A 23,801-nucleotide genomic window follows, 5' to 3' on the forward strand; every position below is an offset into this window, starting at 1 on the left:
ACGAATAATACCATATGTCATACTTGCAAATGGTACAGTTATGGTGCCAGCGGGCAAATAGTACGAGCAAGTATTAGAGTTGACTTGGCATTAAATTGCATCAATTGTGTCGTGATGCTAATGAGGGCATTTTCGCTTCTGCCACATTAAAGAGACAAATGTGAATGGGGAAAACTGGCAAATGTATTAGTGTCATTGTCAGTCAGAAAGGGTGTACCAGAGGATGCCAGAGGGCACGTGCTGGGGCCGTAATTTACCGGGAAACAAGAGGCCATGAAGTGGGCGCTATAGTCCATAAATTATGGCACTGGCTATGCCAGAATGTATTTGACACTCAATTCGCCTCTCAACTGCCAGCACTGTGTGCTCTACCGTTGTGTTTGCATTTGGGGTTTTTAACACGCTCTGCGTAATTGATATCCAATTAAATCAAATGCTAAACACGAAATCCCCATAATCCCCAAAGTAATTAAATCACAACTGAAAATCCTAAAAGCCCTCCAGTAAGTCCAGGAAATTCAGGCGAACGCCATTTTTTCAATTTCGTAAAAACACCAACGTAATGATACCTGATACTTACAACTTTTTAAATAAAAATTAAATATATATTTTGTTGTTTGAATCCCGACGTAAGTAAGAACCTATTTAATTTCGAATAAAAATATATTGTTAGAAAACTAAGTAGGGATTAAAAACAAATATAACTGATTTATACCCACTTTAAAGGTATCACGTTATACACCATCATTATGGATTATTCGAAACAAGGTAGCTTGTCCAAACTCTTAACTTGCTCTGGGTGCCTGTTATTTCCGCTCAGTGAACACACATTTATCGATCACGACCAATACTTTGTACACACAAAGATACACCCGTACGAGGACAATTTCGGGCAAAGGACTTGCGGTCAAACTGTGTTGCGGCTGATGTGCTATTCGACTATAAACCGTAGCCAGTCATCTGTGAAAAAAACAAGGAAATGGATACAAAAAAATATTTAAAAGGAAACTCGTTTTCAGCAAAGAATGATGTTAAAGTTGAAAATATAACTCTTTTTAGCTTCACAATTTCGGTTTATTAATAGTGAAACACATTTTTGGACCAGAACCAGAGTTAAAGAATTTAATGTATAATAGCAGAATGAAAACACAAAAGGCCATAAACAAATGAAACATTCACAAGGACGTTGGCAAAATTGTGTGCACCAAATTGACATAAAGGATAAAAAACAACGAGTAAAGGGAAAATGTTCGCGCAATTGGCACCAATCCAAGCAGTAAAATGGAAATGACAACTGACACTGGTGTCAACCTATTTTCTTTATTTATTTTTTCCCCTGCTCTTAAAGTTGCAATGGTGACCCTAGTCAACACCAGCGGGAAATAAGGAAAAATTTCCTTGGTTTCTCATAAAAAATACACCCACATAGGGTGATGTTAAAGGATAATCAAATTTAAAAATAATAAAGATGAACACTTGTTAGGAACTACATATTCTAAGCCTCTTAAATATTTTGTATGATATTAATTCTCAAAAAAAAACAGTAAAAAAAGAAACCCCCATCAGAAACACCCTGTTTTAAAGAAATGGCAAAGGAGACAAAAGTTGATGTTGCGAAATATTGCCGAAGAAATTGCCGTCAGGGGTCCTTGCCTGGCAAAAAGTTTAGAATTGCCAAAAGTTGATTATATGCTCCAAGGCGTTCGACTCGATTGGAAATTCTTTTCTGGTCTATCTGTCTCTAATTGAAACGAGTTCTGCTGTGCTGTTGAAACTTCCCAGAAGGCACTTATCCCTCGCCCCTCGAACAATACTTTGCCCGAGAAAATGAATCGAAAAATAAATTGTACAATTTTGCGTATGTCATAATTTTATGCAAATGAAATGCACATTGCGAAAAGTTTGCGGTTTTTCAGCGCCTCGCTTTTTCCACACTTGAACCACCTAATGATTATAACGCCAAGCATGCTTGGTGGGGAAACTCACGAGCCTGTAGAAGGGGTAAGCAGTTGCAAGAAGCCATTGCAAATGGACGTTACCAAGTACTTGCCACGGGTGAACCCACTTTTTACTCATATAACCCTCTTTTAACACCGTCAGCGCTTGATTTCTTCATAATTAATGGATACTCTATGGACAGGCTACAAGTGAGAACACTCCATGAGCTCTCCTCGGACCACACTCCTATTCTAGCCACACTCCATTCTACGCCTGTGAAAAATCCGCAGCGCCCACGACTCCTTGCCAGAGGTGCTAACATAAACTCTTTCAAAAACCACCTAGAACAGCTGGGCGAGATTAACATTCAAATCCAGGATTCTTCTGACATTGACAATGCTATCAGTACTTTCATGCGCTTTATAAACCAGGCTGCTGAGATAGCTGCACCCAGCAATCATCGAAGTACAGATACCTCTAGACATCCCCACCTACCACCAAGAATTGCTGCGCTCCTTAACCTAAAGAGAAGAGTCAGAAGAGAATTTACAAGAACGGGAGACATCCGAATCCATCAGATATATCATCGGCTGGCTAACTGTCTTAGCAAGGTGCTCGCCCAGAGAAAACAAGATTCTATAGACCGAATTTTGGAAAGCCTGGACACAGACGCTAGTTCTAACTATTCACTGTGGCGTATCACAAAACGGTACAAAAATCAGCCAACTCTAAAATCAGCCATTAGAAACCCCTCAGGTGATTGGTGCCGTACGAGCCTAGAAAAGGCTGAAGTGTTTGCTAACAACCTAGAACAACGATTCAAGCCATTTGATTATTCGCCTGAAAGTATACGTCAACAAGTTGAGGAGTTTCTGGAATCTCCGTTTCAAATGAGCCTGCCTGCTAACCCTGTCTCACTGACAGAGGTGAAAGATCTTGTTCGTAAACTTTCGCCAAAGAAAACCCCCGGTGAAGACCTTTTGGACAACAGGACGATTCGACTTTTACCGGATCAAGCCTTGCAATTTCTGGTGATGTTGTTCAACAGTGTACTTACTATTGGATACTTCCCGAAAGTTTGGAAATCGGCGAATATACACATGATCCCAAAACCTGGAAAGTCGCTAACTGACGTAGACTCATACAGGCCCATTAGCCTGCTACCATCTCTGGGAAAAATCATGGAAAGACTGATACTGAATAGACTACTTTCTGACGAGAACGTCACCAGTGTGATTCCGGATTTCCAGTTCGGCTTTCGCCTTCAGCACGGAACTCCTGAGCAACTACACAGAGTTGTCAACTTTGGCTTAGAAGCATTAGAGAGGAAGGAGTATGCAGTTGCTGCCTTTCTGGATATTCAACAGGCTTTTGACAGAGTGTGGCACCCTGGGCTTCTGTATAAAGCTAAAAGTATATTTACACCGCAAATGTTCCAGCTTGTAAAAAGCTTTCTGGAAGATCGAACTTTCCATGTATCTGTAGATGGATATATGTCGTCCATTAAACCGATTTCTGCTGGAGTTCCCCAAGGTAGCGTCCTTGGCCCTACTTTATACTCCATTTATACTTCGGATATGCCTACCCAAACTCCAATTACGGAAGTGAACGAAAATGATGTTTTAATTGCGACATATGCTGATGACACTGCTGTCCTAACTAAAAGTACCAGTATCTTGGCGGCTACTTTTGCTTTGCAAGAATATCTAGATGCGTTTCACCAATGGGCTATGAACTGGAACATCCGAATAAATGCGGACAAATGTGCTAATGTTACATTTACTAATCGAAGAAGTACCTGCCCTGGAGTCAATCTTAATGGAAGTCCAATAAGAGCTTTCCCTGCATATAAATACCTTGGTGTCACCCTGGATAAAAAACTTACTTTTGGCAGACATATAACATGTGTTCAAAATTCTTTTAAAAACAAAGTTGCTCGGATGGCCTGGTTACTTGCTCCACGCAATAAGCTTACGCTAGGATGCAAGGTTCAAATTTACAAATCTATTTTAGCGCCAAGCCTTTTCTACGGGCTACAGGTTTACGGTATCGCTGCCAAAACCCATCTAAATAAAATCCGGGTTTTACAAGCAAAAACCCTTAGAAGGATCTCTGGAGCTCCGTGGTTCATCCGAACAAGAGACATTGAACGCGATCTCAACGTGCCCAAAATCGGAGACAAGCTGCAAAAGCTTTCTCAAAAATATATGCAACGATTGAATGATCACCCCAACAGCCTTGCCAATAGACTTGGCACCGCAGCTATTAACAATGCTGATCCACGAACAAGAGTCAGGAGAAGATTAAAAAGATTTCACCCTCAAGACCTACCAGACCGGATCTTGACTTAAAATTTTCACCAAACACATTTTATTTCTTTCCTGTAATCATATCTTGCCCTAAGCACCGCTTAGACATAGTTTTGTTATTAATTTTGATAAGACGATTAGATTAAGCTGCCATTTGGGTAGCAGTGCGCTAATCATGTGAATAAAATTTCTACATATATAAAAGTAAAAAAAAAAAAAAAAAAAAAAAAAAAGAACCACCTAAAAAAAGAAGGGTCTGCGGGGCCGTAACAGGATAGACAAGCACACACGAGTTGTCCCGCATTTTCATCCGGCAAATGTGTGTTGTACAGCTGCCACAATTATGTATGTACATTATCCGTGACTGCGGAGAACCGGGGCGAGGATGGCAATGTATGCCCTCAAAAGTATGCTCATAATTTTGCCGACCTGCCGTATGGCAGACATACCTGTGGAAAAACCAAAAAAAACGTAAAATGCCACTAGTACAAACTTTCTGCGCTTGTCCCTTTGTCAGCACAAACTACATGCAACTGCACTTCACGAGTACCCTCCATCATGTGCTCCTCTAGTTGTTGTTTTTACCCCCAACACCCTCCATCCAAATGGGTATGATATATATTTCCGAAAGTGTAAACATACAAAAAGTAAAACACGCATAAACCAAAATATTTTTATACAGAAAATATTTGCTTGCTATTTAAAATATATGTCCTATGTTAGCACTTAGTGGTGCCTAGTAGTTTCTTTTTTTTTAAAGACTTTTGAGAGACTTAAATAATAAATCTTAGAACTACTTGCTGTCGGAAAATATTTCTTGAATGTCAAATTACCAAGTATGCCATAGTCGTATAATCCTCAGTTATTACAGGCTCTCTGGGCAAGAGTAAAACGATGTTGAGTTCATTAAAAATTTGACTAAGTGCGTTGTCATCATCATCATGGCAACCTCCAACTCGGTCTGTGATGCTGGCTCCTCATAAATGTCGGCCCAGCTTCATGTGCGCTGTAGCCTAGCATCCGGCATGTCCTTGTCTCTATGAATGCCCATGTATGTATATGTTACTATATGTGTGATGTGTGGTAGGCGTACTTGAACTTTGACGTTTTGTGTGAATATTTTTTTTGGTTTTCGGTCGCCAAAATTGGATTTTTTGTGCTAAACGCACATAGAATGTTTGAACCAGGATTATGGCAAGATGATAGTCCCCAAAGTCTGTTTTCGAGCTCATAAAATATGCAGGAGGTATATGATTGTGACTTGGCAATTAAATTAGTATGTAGGTTATGACAAAAATCTAAAATATATTTTGTTTCAGGTATTACGCTTGCAAATCATATAATTGGCAAAAAAAAAACATTTTATATGCTAAAAACTTGAAATTTTTTATATCAATTAATAAAAAATCTACCAACAAATCGTTTAAGACATTCTACAATCGTATAAAATTAAAAAAAAATTTAGTTTGTAGGTTTTAGTCGAAATTGATAGAGAATCGATCTACAAATCGATTAAGCTCAAGAATCGGATGGTTTTTGGCAAAGTTATAGCCTTCACTGGGGGCAATATTGTCCTCCCCATGCCTTCTTCCAAATTTTTATGTGGAGGCTCGCGAAAATTGGACAAAAAATTAAAAACAAAATTCGTTTGTAGGTTTTAGTCGAAATTAATAGAGAATCGATCAACAAATCGTTTAAGGTATTCCGCTCAAGAATCGGATGGTTTGTGGCAAAGTTATAGCCTTCACTGGGGGCAATATTGTCCTCCCCATGCCTTCTTCCAAATTTTTTAAAGGAGCCTCTCCAATATTGGAAAACAAATTTAAAAAAAATTTCGTTTGTAGGTTTTAGTCGAAATTAATAGAGAATCGATCAACAAATCGTTTAAGGTATTCCGCTCATGAATCGGATGATTTGTGGCAAAGTTATAGCCTTCACTGGCGCGATATTGTCCTCCGCATGCTTTGTTCCAAATTTTTATGTGGAGGCCGCGAAAATTGGAAAAAAAATTTAAAAAAAATTTCGTTTGTAGGTTTTAGTCGAAATTAATAGAGAATCGATCAACAAATCGTTTAAGGTATTCCGCTCAAGAATCGGATGGTTTGTGGCAAAGTTATAGCCTTCATTGGGGGTGATATTGTCCTCCCCATGCCTTGTTCCAAATTTTTAAGTAGAGCCTCTCAAAAATTGGACAAAAAATTTTAAAAAAAATTTCGTTTGTAGGTTTTAGTGCAAAGTGATAGAATAGCGATTTACAAATCGTTTAAGGTATTCCGCTCATGAATCGGATGGTTTTTGGCAAAGTTATAACCTTCACTGGCGCGATATTGTCCTCCGCATGCCTTGTGCCAAATTTTTATGGGGAGGCTCTAGAAAATTGGACAAAAAATTAAAAAAAAATTTCGTTTGTAGGTTTTAGTCGAAATTAATAGAGAATCGATCAACAAATCGTTTAAGGTATTCCGCTCAAGAATCGGATGGTTTGTGGCAAAGTTATAGCCTTCACTGGCGCGATATTGTCCTCCGCATGCCTTGTTCCAAATTTTTATGTGGAGGCTCGCGAAAATTGGACAAAAAATTAAAAACAAAATTCGTTTGTAGGTTTTAGTCGAAATTAATAGAGAATCGATCAACAAATCGTTTAAGGTATTCCGCTCAAGAATCGGATGGTTTGTGGCAAAGTTATAACCTTCACTGGGGGCAATATTTTCCTCCCCATGCCTTCTTCCAAATTTTTTAATGGAGCCTCTCCAATATTGGACAAAAAATTTTAAAAAAATTTCGTTTGTAGATTTTAGTGGAAATTGATAGAGAATCTATCTACAAATCGTTTAAGTTATTCCGCTCAAGAATCGAATGGTTTGTGGCAAAGTTATAGCCTTCACTGGGGGCAATATTTTGCTCCCCATGCCTTCTTCCAAATTTTTTAATGGAGCCTCTCCAATATTGGACAAAAAATTTAAAAAAAATTTCGTTTGTAGGTTTTAGTGCAAAGTGATAGAATAGCGATTTACAAATCGTTTAAGGTATTCCGCTCAAGAATCGGATGGTTTTTGGCAAAGTTATAACCTTCACTGGCGCGATGTTGTCCTCCGCATGCCTTGTGCCAAATTTTTATGGGGAGGCTCTCGAAAATTGGACAAAAAATTAAAAAAAAATTTCGTATGTAGGTTTTAGTCGAAATTAATAGAGAATCGATCAACAAATCGTTTAAGGTATTCCGCTCAAGAATCGGATGGTTTGTGGCAAAGTTATAGCCTTCATTGGGGGTGATATTGTCCTCCCCATGCCTTGTTCCAAATTTTTATGGGGAGGCTCTCGAAAATTGGACAAAAAATTAAAAAAAAATTTCGTTTGTAGGTTTTAGTCGAAATTAATAGAGAATCGATCAACAAATCGTTTAAGGTATTCCACTCAAGAATCGGATGGTTTGTGGCAAAGTTATAACCTTCACTGGGGGCAATATTTTCCTCCCCATGCCTTCTTCCAAATTTTTTAATGGAGCCTCTCCAATATTGGACAAAAAATTTTAAAAAAATTTCGTTTGTAGATTTTAGTGGAAATTGATAGAGAATCTATCTACAAATCGTTTAAGTTATTCCGCTCAAGAATCGAATGGTTTGTGGCAAAGTTATAGCCTTCACTGGGGGCAATATTTTGCTCCCCATGCCTTCTTCCAAATTTTTTAATGGAGCCTCTCCAATATTGGACAAAAAATTTAAAAAAAATTTCGTTTGTAGGTTTTAGTGCAAAGTGATAGAATAGCGATTTACAAATCGTTTAAGGTATTCCGCTCAAGAATCGGATGGTTTTTGGCAAAGTTATAACCTTCACTGGCGCGATATTGTCCTCCGCATGCCTTGTGCCAAATTTTTATGGGGAGGCTCTCGAAAATTGGACAAAAAATTAAAAAAAAATTTCGTATGTAGGTTTTAGTCGAAATTAATAGAGAATCGATCAACAAATCGTTTAAGGTATTCCGCTCAAGAATCGGATGGTTTGTGGCAAAGTTATAACCTTCACTGGCGCGATATTGTCCTCCGCATGCCTTGTGCCAAATTTTTATGGGGAGGCTCTAGAAAATTGGACAAAAAATTAAAAAAAAATTTCGTTTGTAGGTTTTAGTCGAAATTAATAGAGAATCGATCAACAAATCGTTTAAGGTATTCCGCTCAAGAATCGGATGGTTTGTGGCAAAGTTATAGCCTTCACTGGCGCGATATTGTCCTCCGCATGCCTTGTTCCAAATTTTTATGTGGAGGCTCGCGAAAATTGGACAAAAAATTAAAAACAAAATTCGTTTGTGGGTTTTAGTCGAAATTAATAGAGAATCGATCAACAAATCGTTTAAGGTATTCCGCTCAAGAATCGGATGGTTTGTGGCAAAGTTATAACCTTCACTGGGGGCAATATTTTGCTCCCCATGCCTTCTTCCAAATTTTTTAATGGAGCCTCTCCAATATTGGACAAAAAATTTTTAAAAAATTTCGTTTGTAGATTTTAGTGGAAATTAATAGAGAATCGATCAACAAATCGTTTAAGGTATTCCGCTCATGAATCGAATGGTTTTTGGCAAAGTTATAGCCTTCATTGGGGGTGATATTGTCCTCCCCATGCCTTGTTCCAAATTTTTAAGTAGAGCCTCTCAAAAATTGGGCAAAAAATTTTAAAAACAAGAAAGGAAAGCTAACTTCGGGCGGAGCCGAAGTTGATATACCCTTGCAGTTCAGTCGCTGTCCGCTAGGTGGCGCCACGCATCTTATATTATTAGAGATAGAGAAAATCGTATATAGTCGGCCGATCCTTATGAAATTTGGCAAATCAGATCATTTTGTCCAAAATAGAATCTGTACCAAGTCCCATCTTTCTAACTTAAAAAACACCAAAGTTATGCCAATTCCGATCGTTCTATGACAGCTATAGGATATAGTCGGCCGATCCTTATGAAATTTTGTACATAAGATATTTTGGTCAAATATAACATGTGTAGAAACTCCCAACCCTCTAACTTAAAAAACACCAAAGTTATGGCATTTCCGATCAATCAGTTATATGGCAGCTATAGGATATAGTCGACCGATCCCGGCCGTTCCGACTTATATACTGCCTGCAAAGGAAAGAAGGATGTGTGCAAAGTTTCAACTCGATAGCTCTAAAACTGAGAGACTAGTTTGCGTAGAAACAGACAGACGGACAGACGGACAGACGGACATGCTCATATCGACTCAGGAGGTGATCCTGATCAAGAATATATATACTTTATAGGGTCGGAGATGTCTCCTTCACTGCGTTGCACACTTTTGACCAAAATTATAATACCCTCTGCAAGGGTATAAAAATTTCGTTTGTAGGTTTTAGTGCAAAGTGATAGAATAGCGATTTACAAATCGTTTAAGGTATTCCGCTCAAGAATCGGATGGTTTGTGGCAAAGTTATAGCCTTCATTGGGGGTGATATTGTCCTCCCCATGCCTTGTTCCAAATTTTTAAGTAGAGCCTCTCAAAAATTGGACAAAAAATTTAAAAAAAAATTTCGTTTGTAGGTTTTAGTGCAAAGTGATAGAATAGCGATTTACAAATCGTTTAAGGTATTCCGCTCATGAATCGGATGGTTTTTGGCAAAGTTATAACCTTCACTGGCGCGATATTGTCCTCCGCATCCCTTGCGCCAAATTTTTATGGGGAGGCTCTCGAAAATTGGACAAAAAATTTAAAAAAAATTCGTTTGTAGGTTTTAGTCGAAATTAATAGAGAATCGATCAACAAATCGTTTAAGGTATTCCGCTCAAGAATCGGATGGTTTGTGGCAGAGTTATAGCCTTCACTGGCGCGATATTGTCCTCCCCATGCCTTGTTCGAAATTTTTAAGTAGAGCCTCTCGAAAATTGGACAAAAAATTTTAAAAAAAATTTCGTTTGTAGGTTTTAGTGGAAAGTGATAGAATAGCGATTTACAAATCGTTTAAGGTATTCCGCTCAAGCATCGGATGGTTTTTGGCGAAGTTAAAGCCTTCACTGGGGGCGATATTGTCCTTCCCATGCCTTGTTCCAAAGTGGAGCTTTTCGAAAATTTGAAAAAAAATTTAAAATAAATTTCGTTTGTCGGTTTTAGTGGAAATTGATAGAGAATCGATCTGCAAATCTATTAAGTTATTCCGCTCAAGAATCGGATGGTTTTTGGCAAAGTTAGAGCCTTCACTGGACTATTACAGAAGGACCTAGAAAAACAACAATGGAACAAACCATAATTGTTTTGGAATCAATTATGAAAAATGATCCAAACGATTGGAGTGACCTTCGCAAAATAGCGAATAATAGTATATGCCTGAATATGAATAGTCAACGAACCTGAATATGAACTTCATTCGGAGCCTTTGAAAAATATTTATTTAAGCCCACACTTGAAGAGTCTCTCGATAAACACTCTTCTCGATAGAAAACTCTTAAAAAGTTTAAATAAAAAAAATATAAAAATAACAGAGACTTTCCTCTCTGTTGTGAATATGCGGCATAAAGCAGACGTTGAAAATTCTCAACGGATTCCCTTGTGACAAAATCAATAAGTAAAGGAAAGTCGAACCAGAACAGCTGTTCCTGCTCCAAGTAGTAAACAACATGAGCCACTAAATATAGGGCTTAGAGAGAGGTCAAAAGAGCGAAAACGTCGGAAAATGCGAGAGATAGAAGAGAAAGCCTGTCGCTGGCTGGCAATCCGATTGGGAAATCCGAATGGGAACATGTTTTCCCATTCAGTTGTTCGCAGCTCTTCATCATTGGCGGTTCGTGGCACGGAAAACGTGAAACGCGGAAAATTTAAAGCCGCCCGACCGCTCACACATACAAGCGCAGCCAGTAACAGTGTGTTCCATATGTGTAATCACAGAACGTTCGCAGCCCCGTCGCCACTAAGAGCAAAAGTTTATATATAGAAAATTTCAACGCAGGCATCTGAGGGAAACTAAAATACGAAAATAAATTACGAAAATCGTGGCCACTTTCAGAAACGAAAGAAAATATTTGGGTTTTTAGCTGGCTACGTGGCCTGCAGGCGTTAAACGCCGTTATTATTATTATTATTACTCGTATTACGCATACGCTCCGTGAACCGAGTCTACCGTGCTGGTGTTTGTGTCAGTGCCGCTGAGAGCGAGAAGATACGCAAAAAAAAGAGGAAACCGTCAGTGCTGCTGGCGTCGCAGTCGGCGCTGCGACTCCACCCAAAATTGTATATCAATTTTGAAGGGTTTTCCGAGTGCCGTTCTTGACCAAAAACGGGGCCAAATGCTCCTAGAGTTCATAACCAATCCCCAGTGAGAATCGACGAAGCACAAAAACAACAGGGAAAATGCGAGAAACATGTTTGGTTTTTTCGAAAAGTTGATGACACATTTCGCTGTCATTTTGACCGCATTTTTCCTCTCCCAGCCGATACTGTTGTTGTTGATCTGCGGGCCGCATGGCGGCTTTATCCCCTCATCCTCCTCTATTTTGGCGGAGGCCTCGGCTGCGGATGAAGCGTAAGTTGTCAGTCCCCTAGACTGTTAGTCCCCAGAATATTCGTCCTAGAACTGGATGCGTCCAGTGGAAAAAAATAAATTAAGGGGCGCGTTCAAATCATCCTTGTTGTCAGACCTTCCCCAAGCTCCTACCCACTGTGTTCGCCTCGTTGTCAACGTCGCTCGTTAATTTTTTTACATTTTATGCTAATTTCCTTGGCAGGCTTCTCCCACCACGTGATTTTTCTTTTACGAAAAAATCCCCCAGGGTATTAAAGGGGCCTAATGGAGTAGTACTCACTCATACCCATAATAAAATAAACACATCCATACATCTCTCATATAAAAATACAGCATCGATATTCTCTCTGCACCTATGTATATTGCACCTACATTCCTACACCTACATCTATATTCTAGCCTATACGCTTATAAAAGGACTATTAATATCAAGATATATCATATATTATCGATATCAAATACAGATTTATATTAAAATTTGTCTGTTTAAAAAACCTTAATTAAAATTATGTTTATTGATTATTCGAATTTTTGGATTCTATTTCAATATGTAGTACGAGATGGACCTGCATATAGTGTTTTTTAAACAATTTGAAGGTATTCCTCAAGTCGAATCCCTGTTCCCATTTCTCTATCATCACACATTGCGTGTTTTTTGTCTTTTGTTCCCAACATTCTCTCTACTTAATTTTGCGTCAGCATTTTTACCTACCGTTACTCATTTCCACCACTTTTCCTTCTTCGATGTCTTTGGTTCTGGCTCGAGGGTAGCGGCTTTTCGCATTTTTGTTTCGGGCCCCGAAACTTTTCATAAAGTCACATCAAGAAATTATTTGTGTGGAATTCTGGCTGGGGGATGCGAACAGGTATGGCTGGCAGTAACTCTGGCGCCTATTTGGGCTAAATGAATATTTTATTGGACATTTTGCTGGGACCGCTAAACACGCTGCCGAAAGTTGTGCAATTAATTTAAGTAAACGCGGGCCCCGCGACCGCATAATGTATTATTGCGGTATTTATCTAATTTCGTTGTAAACGGCCTATGAATAAGAGATTGTTAAATTGATTTAAAATAATTTTTACAAAAAAACTCTATACATGATTATGCAGCTGTTTTCCGTGGGGAAAATTATTTGATTAAAAAACTATAAAATCGAAGTGAGTCACAAGCACAAGTATCGCAAAGCTTGATACATAAAATAGAAGAATATATCCAATTAGCGATCCCTAGGCAGCATCATAAATAATCAAATATTAAAGACTCCTAATAAAAATCCTCCGTCGAAATTAGCGCTGCTTAATACCCAGAAAATTGTGGCCTAGACCAAGAGGAGGCTAAAAATCATTTGCTCGCATTACAAAAATGATAATAAATGGATGTCGAGACTCGGAGCAATGCGGAATGTCGAGCATTGTCAGAATACGACCTTTAAAGCCCATGGGAATAGTAATAAAAAATCAATCCAAAACTTACGAGTAAAACAATGTTAAAATTTCGCTTGGCCAAACGCTACAAAAATGTGGACGTTTTATATTCCGGCCCGGACGAAAACACATTTTCATTGGCATTAGATTGTAGTTGTTGTCGGACGTGGATAACAAGGGACCTCTACAACAATGACAGAAGAGATACTAAAGGCAATGGCCAAATTAATTGACCAACCCCTGAATCTAAAAAAAAATAAATAAATAGAGGCCCTATACGTTTCCATACAGTGGATATTGGTTGCCGGAAGCCAATACATAAAAATTTACTGCTAATCTTATTATTTGAAGATTCACTGTGCCCAAGTTTATGTCTATGAATGTTTTATTTTGAAATGGCCAACTGACAGTTTTTCTTCACCTTCCATGTCTTAGTTTAGGACAAATTAAACGACCTATCGAAGGAATCGAGTTGAATTATATTGCATATAAGACATATTCACTGTAGCGACGTACAACAAACATTTTTTTGAGCACCCGCCGGGCCAAAGCACTCGAGTGGGTGGCTATCGGTGTGTGTGTGTGAGTGAGTGTGCCAGCGGAATAACTGTGTCAAAGGCAACGCCGGCGACAGAAGTGAAATGAAAATGGCCGAAGCAGCGCCGCCGGCGGCGTCGGCGACATCAAAAGCCACGTCGAGAACGAAAGAGAGAGATGAATAGTGCGGTCATGCGCAGGCATTGCTTCGAAATATAAATGTTTATAATAAATAGAAACTGAAACTCCAACGCATGTTAGGCCAGCGTTTCCCCTAGGCGCTGCAATTTTAATTAGGTTCAAAGCCATTAAGTTATGCACGTGCAAAGGTCGTCTGTCAAAGAGGTCTTATATTATATTGGAAACACTAAATCAATTCAAGCTTCAGCTTAGTGACTCGTTTTTCGGATGTGAAATGGTTTGGATGGTCCCTAGCCTTTAATAGGCTAAAGAATAGGGATAAAAATAAGGAATTTGCAGGAACAAATACCACATTTATTGGGAAAAGTAATTCGGGATCCACAACCCTGTCACTATTTACAGATTTTATGTTCCATCGAAAATAAAACAAGCAATGGTATTATTTCAAAATAAAGTTTTTAAAGATGTTCCAAACATTGCCGTAATTTTGGCTATTTTATTGGGCGTGTTTAAGGATTAATTTCAAAATAATCACCGCTTTTTTTATGTAAATACTTTTAAGATGTTACCATCAAAATCTGTTTATTTGAAAATAAAGAAATCCCATAAACATTATAAACTCATATATACACTATAATGCCTATAGTGAATTTATTTGTATATTTAGTTAGTTAATATTTGTGTACATTTACTTTATTATAATAATTATTAAAAACCCATAAGTACAGTATTTTAAAAGTACACTTCGACTCAAAGTTCCTAAGCACTAGTCCAAAAATGTCTACCAAATCGTCCTTAACATATTATATTCTAATCACTTCCATCAACTAATCAAATCACCCGACAGCACGCTATAGGTTAAGAGAAAGTGAATTTAAGAGTTCAAACGAGAATTAGGAAACCTTTTTTAAAAGAGAGAAAAACTGCGCACGCAGGCACTTGTTGATTTCTCTCAACCAGCTGTTTGTGGTGAGACGCTCGCGACACTGGCCGTAGGACGACATTGTCCCCTCGACCAGGTGCGAACACACCTTTTGACCCCCCTGCGCGCCTCTGGCAAACATGTGCGATAATTGAATTAGTGGAGCTCGGACAGGTGGTTGGCATTTCGCAGGAGAAATTGTGGCGACGACAAAGAGTTGATTACTTTTGCCTTTCAGAGACAGCGGGCGTATGAAAAAGTGCAGAACTTTTTTGGATTGGCAATCAACCCAATAAAATAACTAAACTACCTATTTTTATAACTAAATTATTTAGTCATTTTCTTTATATGCTTATTTACATATTAAGTCAACAAATATTTATTTTAACGTTGCGTATACGTAATATTAATAAAACTATAAAATTCGATAAATATAAAAAAAGAAAATAGTTAAAACTTGTGTTTAATTATTAATATTTTAAATTAATATTTTAAAAATAAGTCTTAAATATATAATAGACTTTTGTATATATTGCTACACTAGGCGTATACTTAATATGTATACTCCGCTTTAGTGCGTATACTTAATATTTTTTTTAAATAACTACACTTTTTACGTAAATATTCATAACTTTTCCCTCATTTTTCCAGCGTCGGAAAATGGGCCACCAAATTCGGCGACGAGCTATTCCTGTTGGCCCAGAAGATCACCAAGTCGCAGGAAATCAAGGAGAAGTACAAGGAGTACAATGCCCGCGTCGAGCTGAAGAACGGCACCGAATTGATCCAATCGATCACGGACAATGTGGGCAAGATGCTGGCCCGCAAGATGGATGCGGTACGGTGCATCCAGGAGCGGGCGGAAACCGTAAACGAGAACTTCGAGTTCAACCTTACTTGGGCGGAAACAAACTTCACATACATCTCCAGCAAGTACTCGACCTTCAACGGAAACAGTTCGGAGGAGCTGCAGCCGAATGAGGCCGACTACGCGTATATGTACCGGAAGATGGACCTGAACCAGGACACGCACTTCTACAACACACCGGTAGACACGGAGCATAGTTCGGTGCATGTGCCCTCGAATGTGTGGGACCGCTCGGAGCGTGTCCTAAAGACGATACAATGGTCAGAGCAGTTGGACGAAGTTTTTCGCCAAAACTACCAATCCGATCCTGCACTCTCCTGGCAGTACTTTGGCTCCGATACGGGCATTCTGCGACACTACCCGGCAGCTCAGTGGACAGATTCGAGGGCGAACCGGCAGGATGCCGACACCTACGATTGCCGAAAGAGATCCTGGTACATTGAGACGGCCACCTGCTCTAAGGACATTGTCATTCTGTTAGATCATTCTGGTTCGATGACAGGATTCCGCCATCACGTGGCTAAGTTCACCATCCGAAGCATACTGGACACCTTCTCAAACAACGACTTCTTTACCATTTTTCGGTACGCGGCGGATGTGGAGGACATCATACCCTGCTTCAATGGAGCCCTCGTCCAGGCCACTCCCGAGAACATTGAGGTCTTTAACGAGGCAATCGAAAAGCTTGACGATCCCGAAGGATACGCCAACCTCACCCTGGCCTATGACAAGGCCTTCCGCCTGCTCCGGACCTACTACGACAGTCGGCACTGCAACAATTCCTCAACCTGCAACCAGGCCATCATGTTGGTCACGGACGGTGTGGCCGGAAATACCACCGAAGTTTTTCAAAAATACAACTGGGGCGACGGCGAAAACGGCACATCCGAGATGAACGTTCGCGTCTTCACTTATTTGCTGGGCAAGGAGGTAACCAAAGTACGCGAGATCCAATGGATGGCCTGCCTCAACAGAGGCTACTACTCCCACGTCCAGACCCTGGACGAGGTCCATGAGGAGGTGCTCAAGTACGTCGACGTGATTGCTACGCCGCTGGTTTTGCAAAACGACAAGCATCCGCCCACCTGGACACACGCTTTTACAGATAAGACGGTGGGTTTTATGTTTATTGTTGAATTATCAGTTTATAAAATTAATTTTGCATATTTTCAGTATGATCCAAAGGAAACCGATACGAAACCCCGCCTCATGATAGCCGTCGGCGTGCCTGCCTTTGATCGGTTCTATCGCCACGAGAACAGCACAAACCGGAGGGCACGTCTGTTGGGAGTCGCTGGGACAGATGTGCCCGTGGAAGATATAGACAAGCTGACATTGCCCTACAAGGTACGTTTTTCCAGATATTCAAAGATCAAGAACAATAACATCTTGCATTTCATAGCTGGGCGTCAATGGCTACTCTTTCGTGGTGTCGAACAATGGTTATGTCCTTCTGCATCCTGATCTGCGGCCCCGTGGAGTATGTATTGGAGTATCTATCAGTTTGAGTTCCGCTCTACAAGTTTCTCTCTTTAAATAAACCAGGAAAATGGAATTATAAATCCGAACTATAATAGCATTGACTTCACGGAAGTGGAGCACCTCTTTGAGGACCAAAGTCCTAGGGAGCCGGGAGACTCCATTCTGATGATTCGTAACGCTATGGTACGACATGAGAGTCAAGAATTCAAGGATATATCAGTGAAATTCCATTACGACAAGATGCGCCGCGTATCCGAGGAGAAGCAGGACTACTTCTTCGCCCCCTTGCCCAATACTCCGTTTACCTTGGGCATCGTAATGCCCACTGAGTATGGCAAGACCTGGATAAAAGTGGGCGAGGAGGTTCTGAAAAACAAGCACATGAAGGTCAATATATCGGATTTCTTCGTTGGCGAAAACTGGAAAGTTCACCCCGATTGGTAAGTCATAAAACTCCCTCTTAATTTTTAAAATTTAGACACATTTTAATATTTTAAAATTTAGGGTCTATTGCAAATATCACTATCTGGAAGGCCACGAGTTCAACAACTCCGAGGCAGAGTTACGTACATTTCTGAGCAAGATGGTAAAGAGCGACTGGAAGTGGTCCGAGCAGTACGACGAGGACGAATCAGATCGGAAAGGCAACAATGATTGTAAGTACTTTTATTTTCACAGATTTTCTATTAAATATATACTAATCCTTCCTATTTCGTTCAGTGAACTGTGGACGCAAAACTCTTGACGACGACGCCTACTACTGCAACAAGGAGCTGGTTCAACTGCTCATTTTCGACGCCAAGGTGACCAATTCCAGCTACGGCGAGTGGCGATTCGAAAACGAGGAGGAGAAGAGGTTGATCGAGCGCTTCGGCGCCGACCTTCGGTTTGTGGCCACAATGAGTGGCCTCACTCGCTGGCAGTTCATCTTCGGGGAGGTAGAAGTGGAAACGGACCGGGAGTTCGGTGACTATCACAAGACGGCCATCGACGAAACCTGGTACAAGAGCGCCATCCTTCAGCATCACGAGGACCGAACCGAAAGCTTTGTCTACTCGGTGAAGTACTACGACGACCCCATGGAGGACAGCGAGCTGAAGGTTACCGCCTCCCATGCGATCTTCCCGCGAGACGGCGGCAAGGAGGCGCCCGCCTGCGTGGTGGGCTTCCAATTTTCACACGCCCTCATGTGGGAGCAGTTCTTCGCCATTACCGCTGTGGATCATGTAAGTGAAGAGGAAGTACACGATTCCATGGGATTTTATTAAAATTTCATTTTAGTGCGACGGTTGCATGCCCATCTGTACGAATGATGACGTGGACTGCGTGGTAATCGACAACAACGCGTACATCGTAATTGGCCAAAACATCAACACCACCGGCAAATTTTTCGGCGAATTCCACGGCGATGTCATGGCCGCTATGGTGGAAAGGGGCATCTTCCTGAGCATCGAAGTCTACGACTATCAGTCCCAGTGCAAGGAGGAGCCCATAACCAATAGCGATGGCCATAGTCTCCTTCACGTAGGTGCCAATATTATACATTATCCGATACTAATAACATCTATTTGACTATTGCAGCCTCTTCGTTTATTAAGCTTAGGCTGGAGGTGGTTTGTGGCCCAGCTCTTCTTTCAGTATCAGAGAATACAGTGGTGGGTGGATGGTGCCCCATGTAAGTTTGATCTTATCATATTCTCATTTAAACCCATTTTAAATCAATGACGTGATTTAGTTATGGAATATACGGACGAAATCGAGGATGAGTACGTTGCTGTGGGCGATGGCGGCAAGGCCTCGGCCTCCAAGCCCAAAAGTGATGATGACGACGAGGACGCATTATTCGATGAACCCGAACCAGATCCCGTTTACAAGCCCTGCGACATGCGATCCACCCTGTACGTCCTGCAGCCCAATTCCCTGGTGGGCATCAACGATCAGGTGGTGGCGCCGTCGACTAGGCCCTTCTTTGTCAAGAAGATTCCCAACTCGAACCTGGTGCTGGTTGTGGTCAATGTCCTGATGCCTTCGCGCAGTATCCGTCTGACAACGGAACCCCAGCGCATGAACTACCAGACTAACTTCCCCTGTTACAAGCTCAACATGAGTTTCTACGAACGGAGACGCATTGAAGAGTGCTATACAATGCACAAAGAAGTAAGTATCCTCTTTTAGCTGTATATCCAGCCGGTATTTTTAGAGTGCAAGGCTATAAAACTATTGCCTATCTAAGCATTTTTGTCGTCGCTTCAATATAAGAGATTCTACGGACTATATCTTAGATAAAATATGCAATTATTTAACATTTTTATCCAATTCCCAGGAGGAACTGTACACCTATTGCGGAAAAGCCTCGCGGCTGGGTTTGACGCTTCAGCTCCTGCCGCTGACCATGATTTTGATGTTTTACTTGACGCGCTGCTTTATGCGTTAGAGGATATATACACACAACTACTTATATATTTTACAACTACTATATGCGACCACGATCGGTTTGTCGTTTATAGATGAATATATATTTTTGTTTTCTAAAGATTCTGAACTATGCCGTAGTCCAATATTTGTCGAATGTTTAACAACTACGCTAAAAACAAACCAAACAGGCACAATCTTCGGAACTAAAAACCACTTTTAGCAACACTTCAACACTTAGACTTAAAACCGCGCCAAACTTGAGGAAACTGGTCTTACTTTACTTAAATGTTAAAACAAAACCGAAAACAAAAAATGTAGAAATTTTGATGGATGCTGCTAACGAAGGTGGCGACTTAAAGACCAACCGCAAAAAGGATGAAACCCTTTTAAAACAATAAGTTTCCCCAGCTGCTCCATCAATAGTCAGTTTCATAGTGAATTAACGAAAGATAAGTTTTTATATTTGTACCTACCTAATGCCTATAGCTAAAACCCACATTTTATTGACTATTTTGATAGTTTAATATGGTAAAACCAACGCCAAATATTGAAAAAGAAACAAGAAAATGAGCAAAAAAAATAGTAAAAGGAAGCTAAAATAATTCAAATGACAATTATTTTTGTAATTTTACAAAACTAAGTTGAGTTTTTACAACAATGACTTATAAATTTGATAGTAGGAGTAAAACGATGGCAACAAAAACACAGACAGACGCACTTATATTATGAATATTTCGTCCTTTGTCCCAATCGAAAATATGAACAGATTAAACCATTTGTTTAATTGTGAACATCAACAAAATTGCTCGTTTTGTATGAAACTAATATAAAATGTTGAATGTTTAAATAGCAAAAAAAAGGGATTCCTCCGTTGTTTTGTAATTTGTAAAATTTTTACGGTTTTAATGGAAAAACAACCTTAAAACGCCCACACAGAATTTTAAAAAACCACAACTATAGGACCACCTGTAAAGTATGCAATACTTTTCGAGTTTTTAGTTAAAATCCCATCTAGTACGATTATTTAATGCTCCTTTCTTAGCCTTACTCTAAGTCGGAAAACTTTAGCAAGATTTACACGGCGACGAGACGGAAAACTAAAAACATAATAAATACCAAACCTAAATGCCTTCGTATCGTATTTCGAATGTGGAAACAATTTATGAACTTTATGAATTTATGCATAGATACAAAAAAAAAAAAAAAATAATATTATAAAGATGAAGACAATTTAAATTAAGATTATTTTCAAGGAAATGAAATCAAAATAAGGACGGCGTGTTTATGCTGAGCTAGAAAGAATGGAAAATTGAAATGAAAACAGTTAACTATTAAATGTAATTTTTTAAACAAACTGAATTACTAATATAATATTTATTTTTTGGAGTGTTTAAACGTTGTAAAATGTAAAAAAAAACTAAAATATTACGAAATTTAATCTAGTCATAATGGTATACGTGGATTCTCTGCAAATTCATCGTCCATATGAGTTTTAACTCCTTTCTAATTAAACTTGTTTCAATTTCGACACGTATACACATAAAAAATGTCCACTACAAATTAAAAAAAACTATAACCATTTTAAATTTCCTTAGCCAAATAAATGATCTAACCGTCGAGTAATTTATGGTCCTTTTTTTGGGAGAGGGAGTACAGTACATATATGTATGTAGTTACTAAAATACTCCTGGTGGTGGCACACACACCTCCATACTTTCTTTGCGATCGTGACAATAGTTTCAAAATGGCTGCCGCCAATTTAAACTTTATCGACTTTAAGCGATAAATAAAAGGATCTTTTTTTTTTTTTTTAATTTAAAACCAAAAAGTTAATTTATTTGAAAAAACTTATATATTTAACTTATGAAAAATTGAAAAATTTTCAATCTCACTCTCATATAAACTTTCACTGCTCTGACAAACAATTTTTCCTAACATGCAAAAATCTCCAAAGTGATAATAGATTCAAACAATAGATTTCCACCACGATTAGGGGCGACTTCGCTGTGGTGAGTTCGCCTCCGCGTGGTGAGCTTCTGCGGCTCCAATGCGTAGGATGGAGGTAGGAAGACAATAGGCGCGAATAGAAGAGCCGCGAAAAGCAATACTCGGAAAAGCCACCAGAAACCTGAAGTAGTGTATCGGCTGCGGATTCGATAGAGAAAACCCTTATTTCCATTGACAACTAGCGGCGCCAGCCATCCCAAGTGAGTGAGGCGGAGGAAACCGGCTGGCTCTTTACTTTTTACAGCTGATTCCAAACTTTTCCAACTGCCGCCATGGCCAGCAAACGGCTGATGCTTAATGAGGAGGAAGAAGAGGATTTGTGCGGTTCCGAGAATGACGAGCAGATCCAGGAAAATCGGTCGGCTAAACGCCACAAGAGCGGAGCGGGGGAGACTCCGATGCAACGCCTGCTGAAGCGTCACATCCTCGCCGGAGGATCTGCGGGCACCACAATCCTTTCGCCCATTACAGAGCTATCGCAGAACATGCGTTGTACCACCTTGGATTCAGGGGGCGGAGGAACACCCAAGTCCACCCAGCGAAGCTCCAAGACCCTCAATCACTTCAACAGCGTATCATCCCGTGCCCTGAGCAGCTTCGACAGCGTGTCCTCCAGCTACGATTCGGGAAACTCACTGGACGACGAGTACTTGGCCATGTTCGAGCTGGAAGCCGAAGACGATCCCAAGCTGGGCCTGCCCGGGGACCTGGAGCTACTCATTAGTGGACAACTAAAGACCCATCAATTACCCGACGCTGCGGAGCCTACAACGCGGTCAGTACGTCGCTGTCTAAGCATGTGCCCAAGTGACCAGCACGACGGAAAGGAGGAGTATCCAAGCACAGAGACTTTTAACCATATAGGCCACAAATCCCCAGTTCGGAAGCTTCAGAGAAAAACGCTCTCCATGAACGATGCGGAAATTATGAATGCTCTGGGCGACGAACCAGAGTTGATTGGAGATCTCAGCCGGCCGTGTGCGCTACCTTGCTTGCTCTCCGGCACCCGACACCGTGATCTGAAGACCATATCAAGTGACACTCTGGCCCGTTTGATGCAGGGTGATTTTGCCGAGCAGCTGGGCAGCAAGGGAGGGTACCAAATCATCGACTGCCGATATCCATACGAATACCTGGGCGGGCACATACGCGGAGCCATGAACCTTTACACCCGAGGACAGATCCAGGAAGCCTTTCCCAGCTTTGCAGAGCAGCTGCAGCGAACCGAAGAGCGTCGCATCTACGTATTCCACTGCGAGTTTTCCTCGGAGCGTGGTCCAAAGTTATTGCGCTTCCTTCGGAGCAACGACCGCAGTCTGCACGCCCACAACTACCCGACTCTGGACTACCCGGAGTTATATCTGCTCCACAACGGTTACAAGGAGTTTTTCGGGCTGCACGCCGAGCTCTGCGAGCCGGAGGGCTATGTGCCCATGCTGGCTCCTGACCACAATGAGGAGTTCCGCTACTTCCGGGCCAAGACCAAGTCCTGGCAATGTGGAGAAGGCGAGGGCGGTGACAGTGGAATCGGTGGGGGCGGTGGAGGTGGCTCGCGCTCCCTCAAAAAATCCCGCTCTCGTCTGGTCTACGCCGAGTGATATGTCGAGGAAAAAGCATCCTCCAACTACCCAAAAACTTTTCTAGGACGCAAATTTTTAGTTTCGTTCCGTTGCGTTGTCCAAAGTGTCCTTTAGATTTACTCTACGTTGTATTCCGTACTTCAGTTTTTTGTTCAGCGTTGTGAGTGTTCATCGACCGGAAGGGAAAAGGAGAGCCTAAGCATCGGGAACAGAAACGGAAAGTGAAAGTTGTTCTCTAGTCAGTGAAAGTTAAAATTTCGAAATTTCATATAGTTTCATTTTTGTGTTTGGCATTTTCTGGTTAAGTTAACAGAGTTATTCATATTCAATTATAATTAAAAATAAAGAATTATACAAATATGTAATCATAAGTCCAACAAATGAAACCTTTCAAAGAACCTTATGTTGATGGAAAAGCCCTTAAGCCCTTTAAGTTTTATTGTCTCACCAAGTAGAAAGGTGGGGCCTGTTTAAGGACTAAGTCTAGTTTAAGGAAAACAATATAGGTTTAAGAAAAGACTTGAAAATTTGTGATTAATCCCCTACCAATTATAGGATATTCTATACACATTATATACTTTTAATTTCACACTCCTCTGCAAATCGAATAGTGTAATGTATTTTAATGAATCAATAAAACTGTAAGCAATATGTGAATGGGA

The 23,801-nt window shown here is 40.3% G+C and overlaps 2 protein-coding genes and 1 long non-coding RNA gene across 3 annotated transcripts; 2 read left to right on the forward strand and 1 right to left on the reverse strand.

The window, feature by feature from the left end:
• Window positions 1-293: 293 nt before the first annotated feature.
• On the reverse strand, window positions 294-13,099 carry LOC26514308. Its single transcript, XR_004310054.2, has 3 exons — window positions 12,475-13,099; window positions 720-960; window positions 294-641 (listed from the first exon to the last, which is right to left on the reverse strand). It is a non-coding gene; the product is annotated as an uncharacterized LOC26514308 (long non-coding RNA).
• Window positions 10,999-21,175, forward strand: LOC6497756 (voltage-dependent calcium channel subunit alpha-2/delta-3). Its single transcript, XM_001961383.4, has 11 exons — window positions 10,999-11,762; window positions 15,439-16,768; window positions 16,829-17,002; window positions 17,058-17,135; window positions 17,201-17,577; window positions 17,642-17,793; window positions 17,858-18,363; window positions 18,419-18,661; window positions 18,719-18,812; window positions 18,873-19,294; window positions 19,461-21,175. The coding sequence occupies exons 1-11, from the start codon at window positions 11,602-11,604 to the stop codon at window positions 19,569-19,571; spliced, it is 3,648 nt and encodes a 1,215-aa protein (XP_001961419.2). The 5' UTR covers window positions 10,999-11,601; the 3' UTR covers window positions 19,572-21,175.
• Window positions 21,176-21,440: 265 nt separating this feature from the next.
• Window positions 21,441-23,801, forward strand: LOC6497757 (cdc25-like protein phosphatase twine). The gene is made up of 2 exons (XM_001961382.4): window positions 21,441-21,759; window positions 21,824-23,801. Exon 2 carries the CDS (start codon window positions 21,832-21,834, stop codon window positions 23,155-23,157), a length of 1,326 nt encoding a protein of 441 aa, XP_001961418.1. The 5' UTR covers window positions 21,441-21,759; window positions 21,824-21,831; the 3' UTR covers window positions 23,158-23,801.

This window comes from Drosophila ananassae, chromosome 3R, assembly GCF_017639315.1.
Source record: "Drosophila ananassae strain 14024-0371.13 chromosome 3R, ASM1763931v2, whole genome shotgun sequence".
NCBI lineage: Eukaryota > Metazoa > Arthropoda > Insecta > Diptera > Drosophilidae > Drosophila > Drosophila ananassae.

Excerpts from the sequence above, each read along its gene's own strand:
- LOC6497756 (XM_001961383.4), top strand. The coding sequence starts at position 11,602 with ATGTTTGGTTTTTTCGAAAAGTTGATGACACATTTCGCTGTCATTTTG. Across the intron at positions 16,769-16,828 it reads ACGCTTTTACAGATAAGACG|TATGATCCAAAGGAAACCGA; the intron begins GTGGGTTTTATG and ends GCATATTTTCAG. Across the intron at positions 18,813-18,872 it reads GTGGGTGGATGGTGCCCCAT|TTATGGAATATACGGACGAA; the intron begins GTAAGTTTGATC and ends GACGTGATTTAG.
- LOC6497757 (XM_001961382.4), top strand. The coding sequence starts at position 21,832 with ATGGCCAGCAAACGGCTGATGCTTAATGAGGAGGAAGAAGAGGATTTG.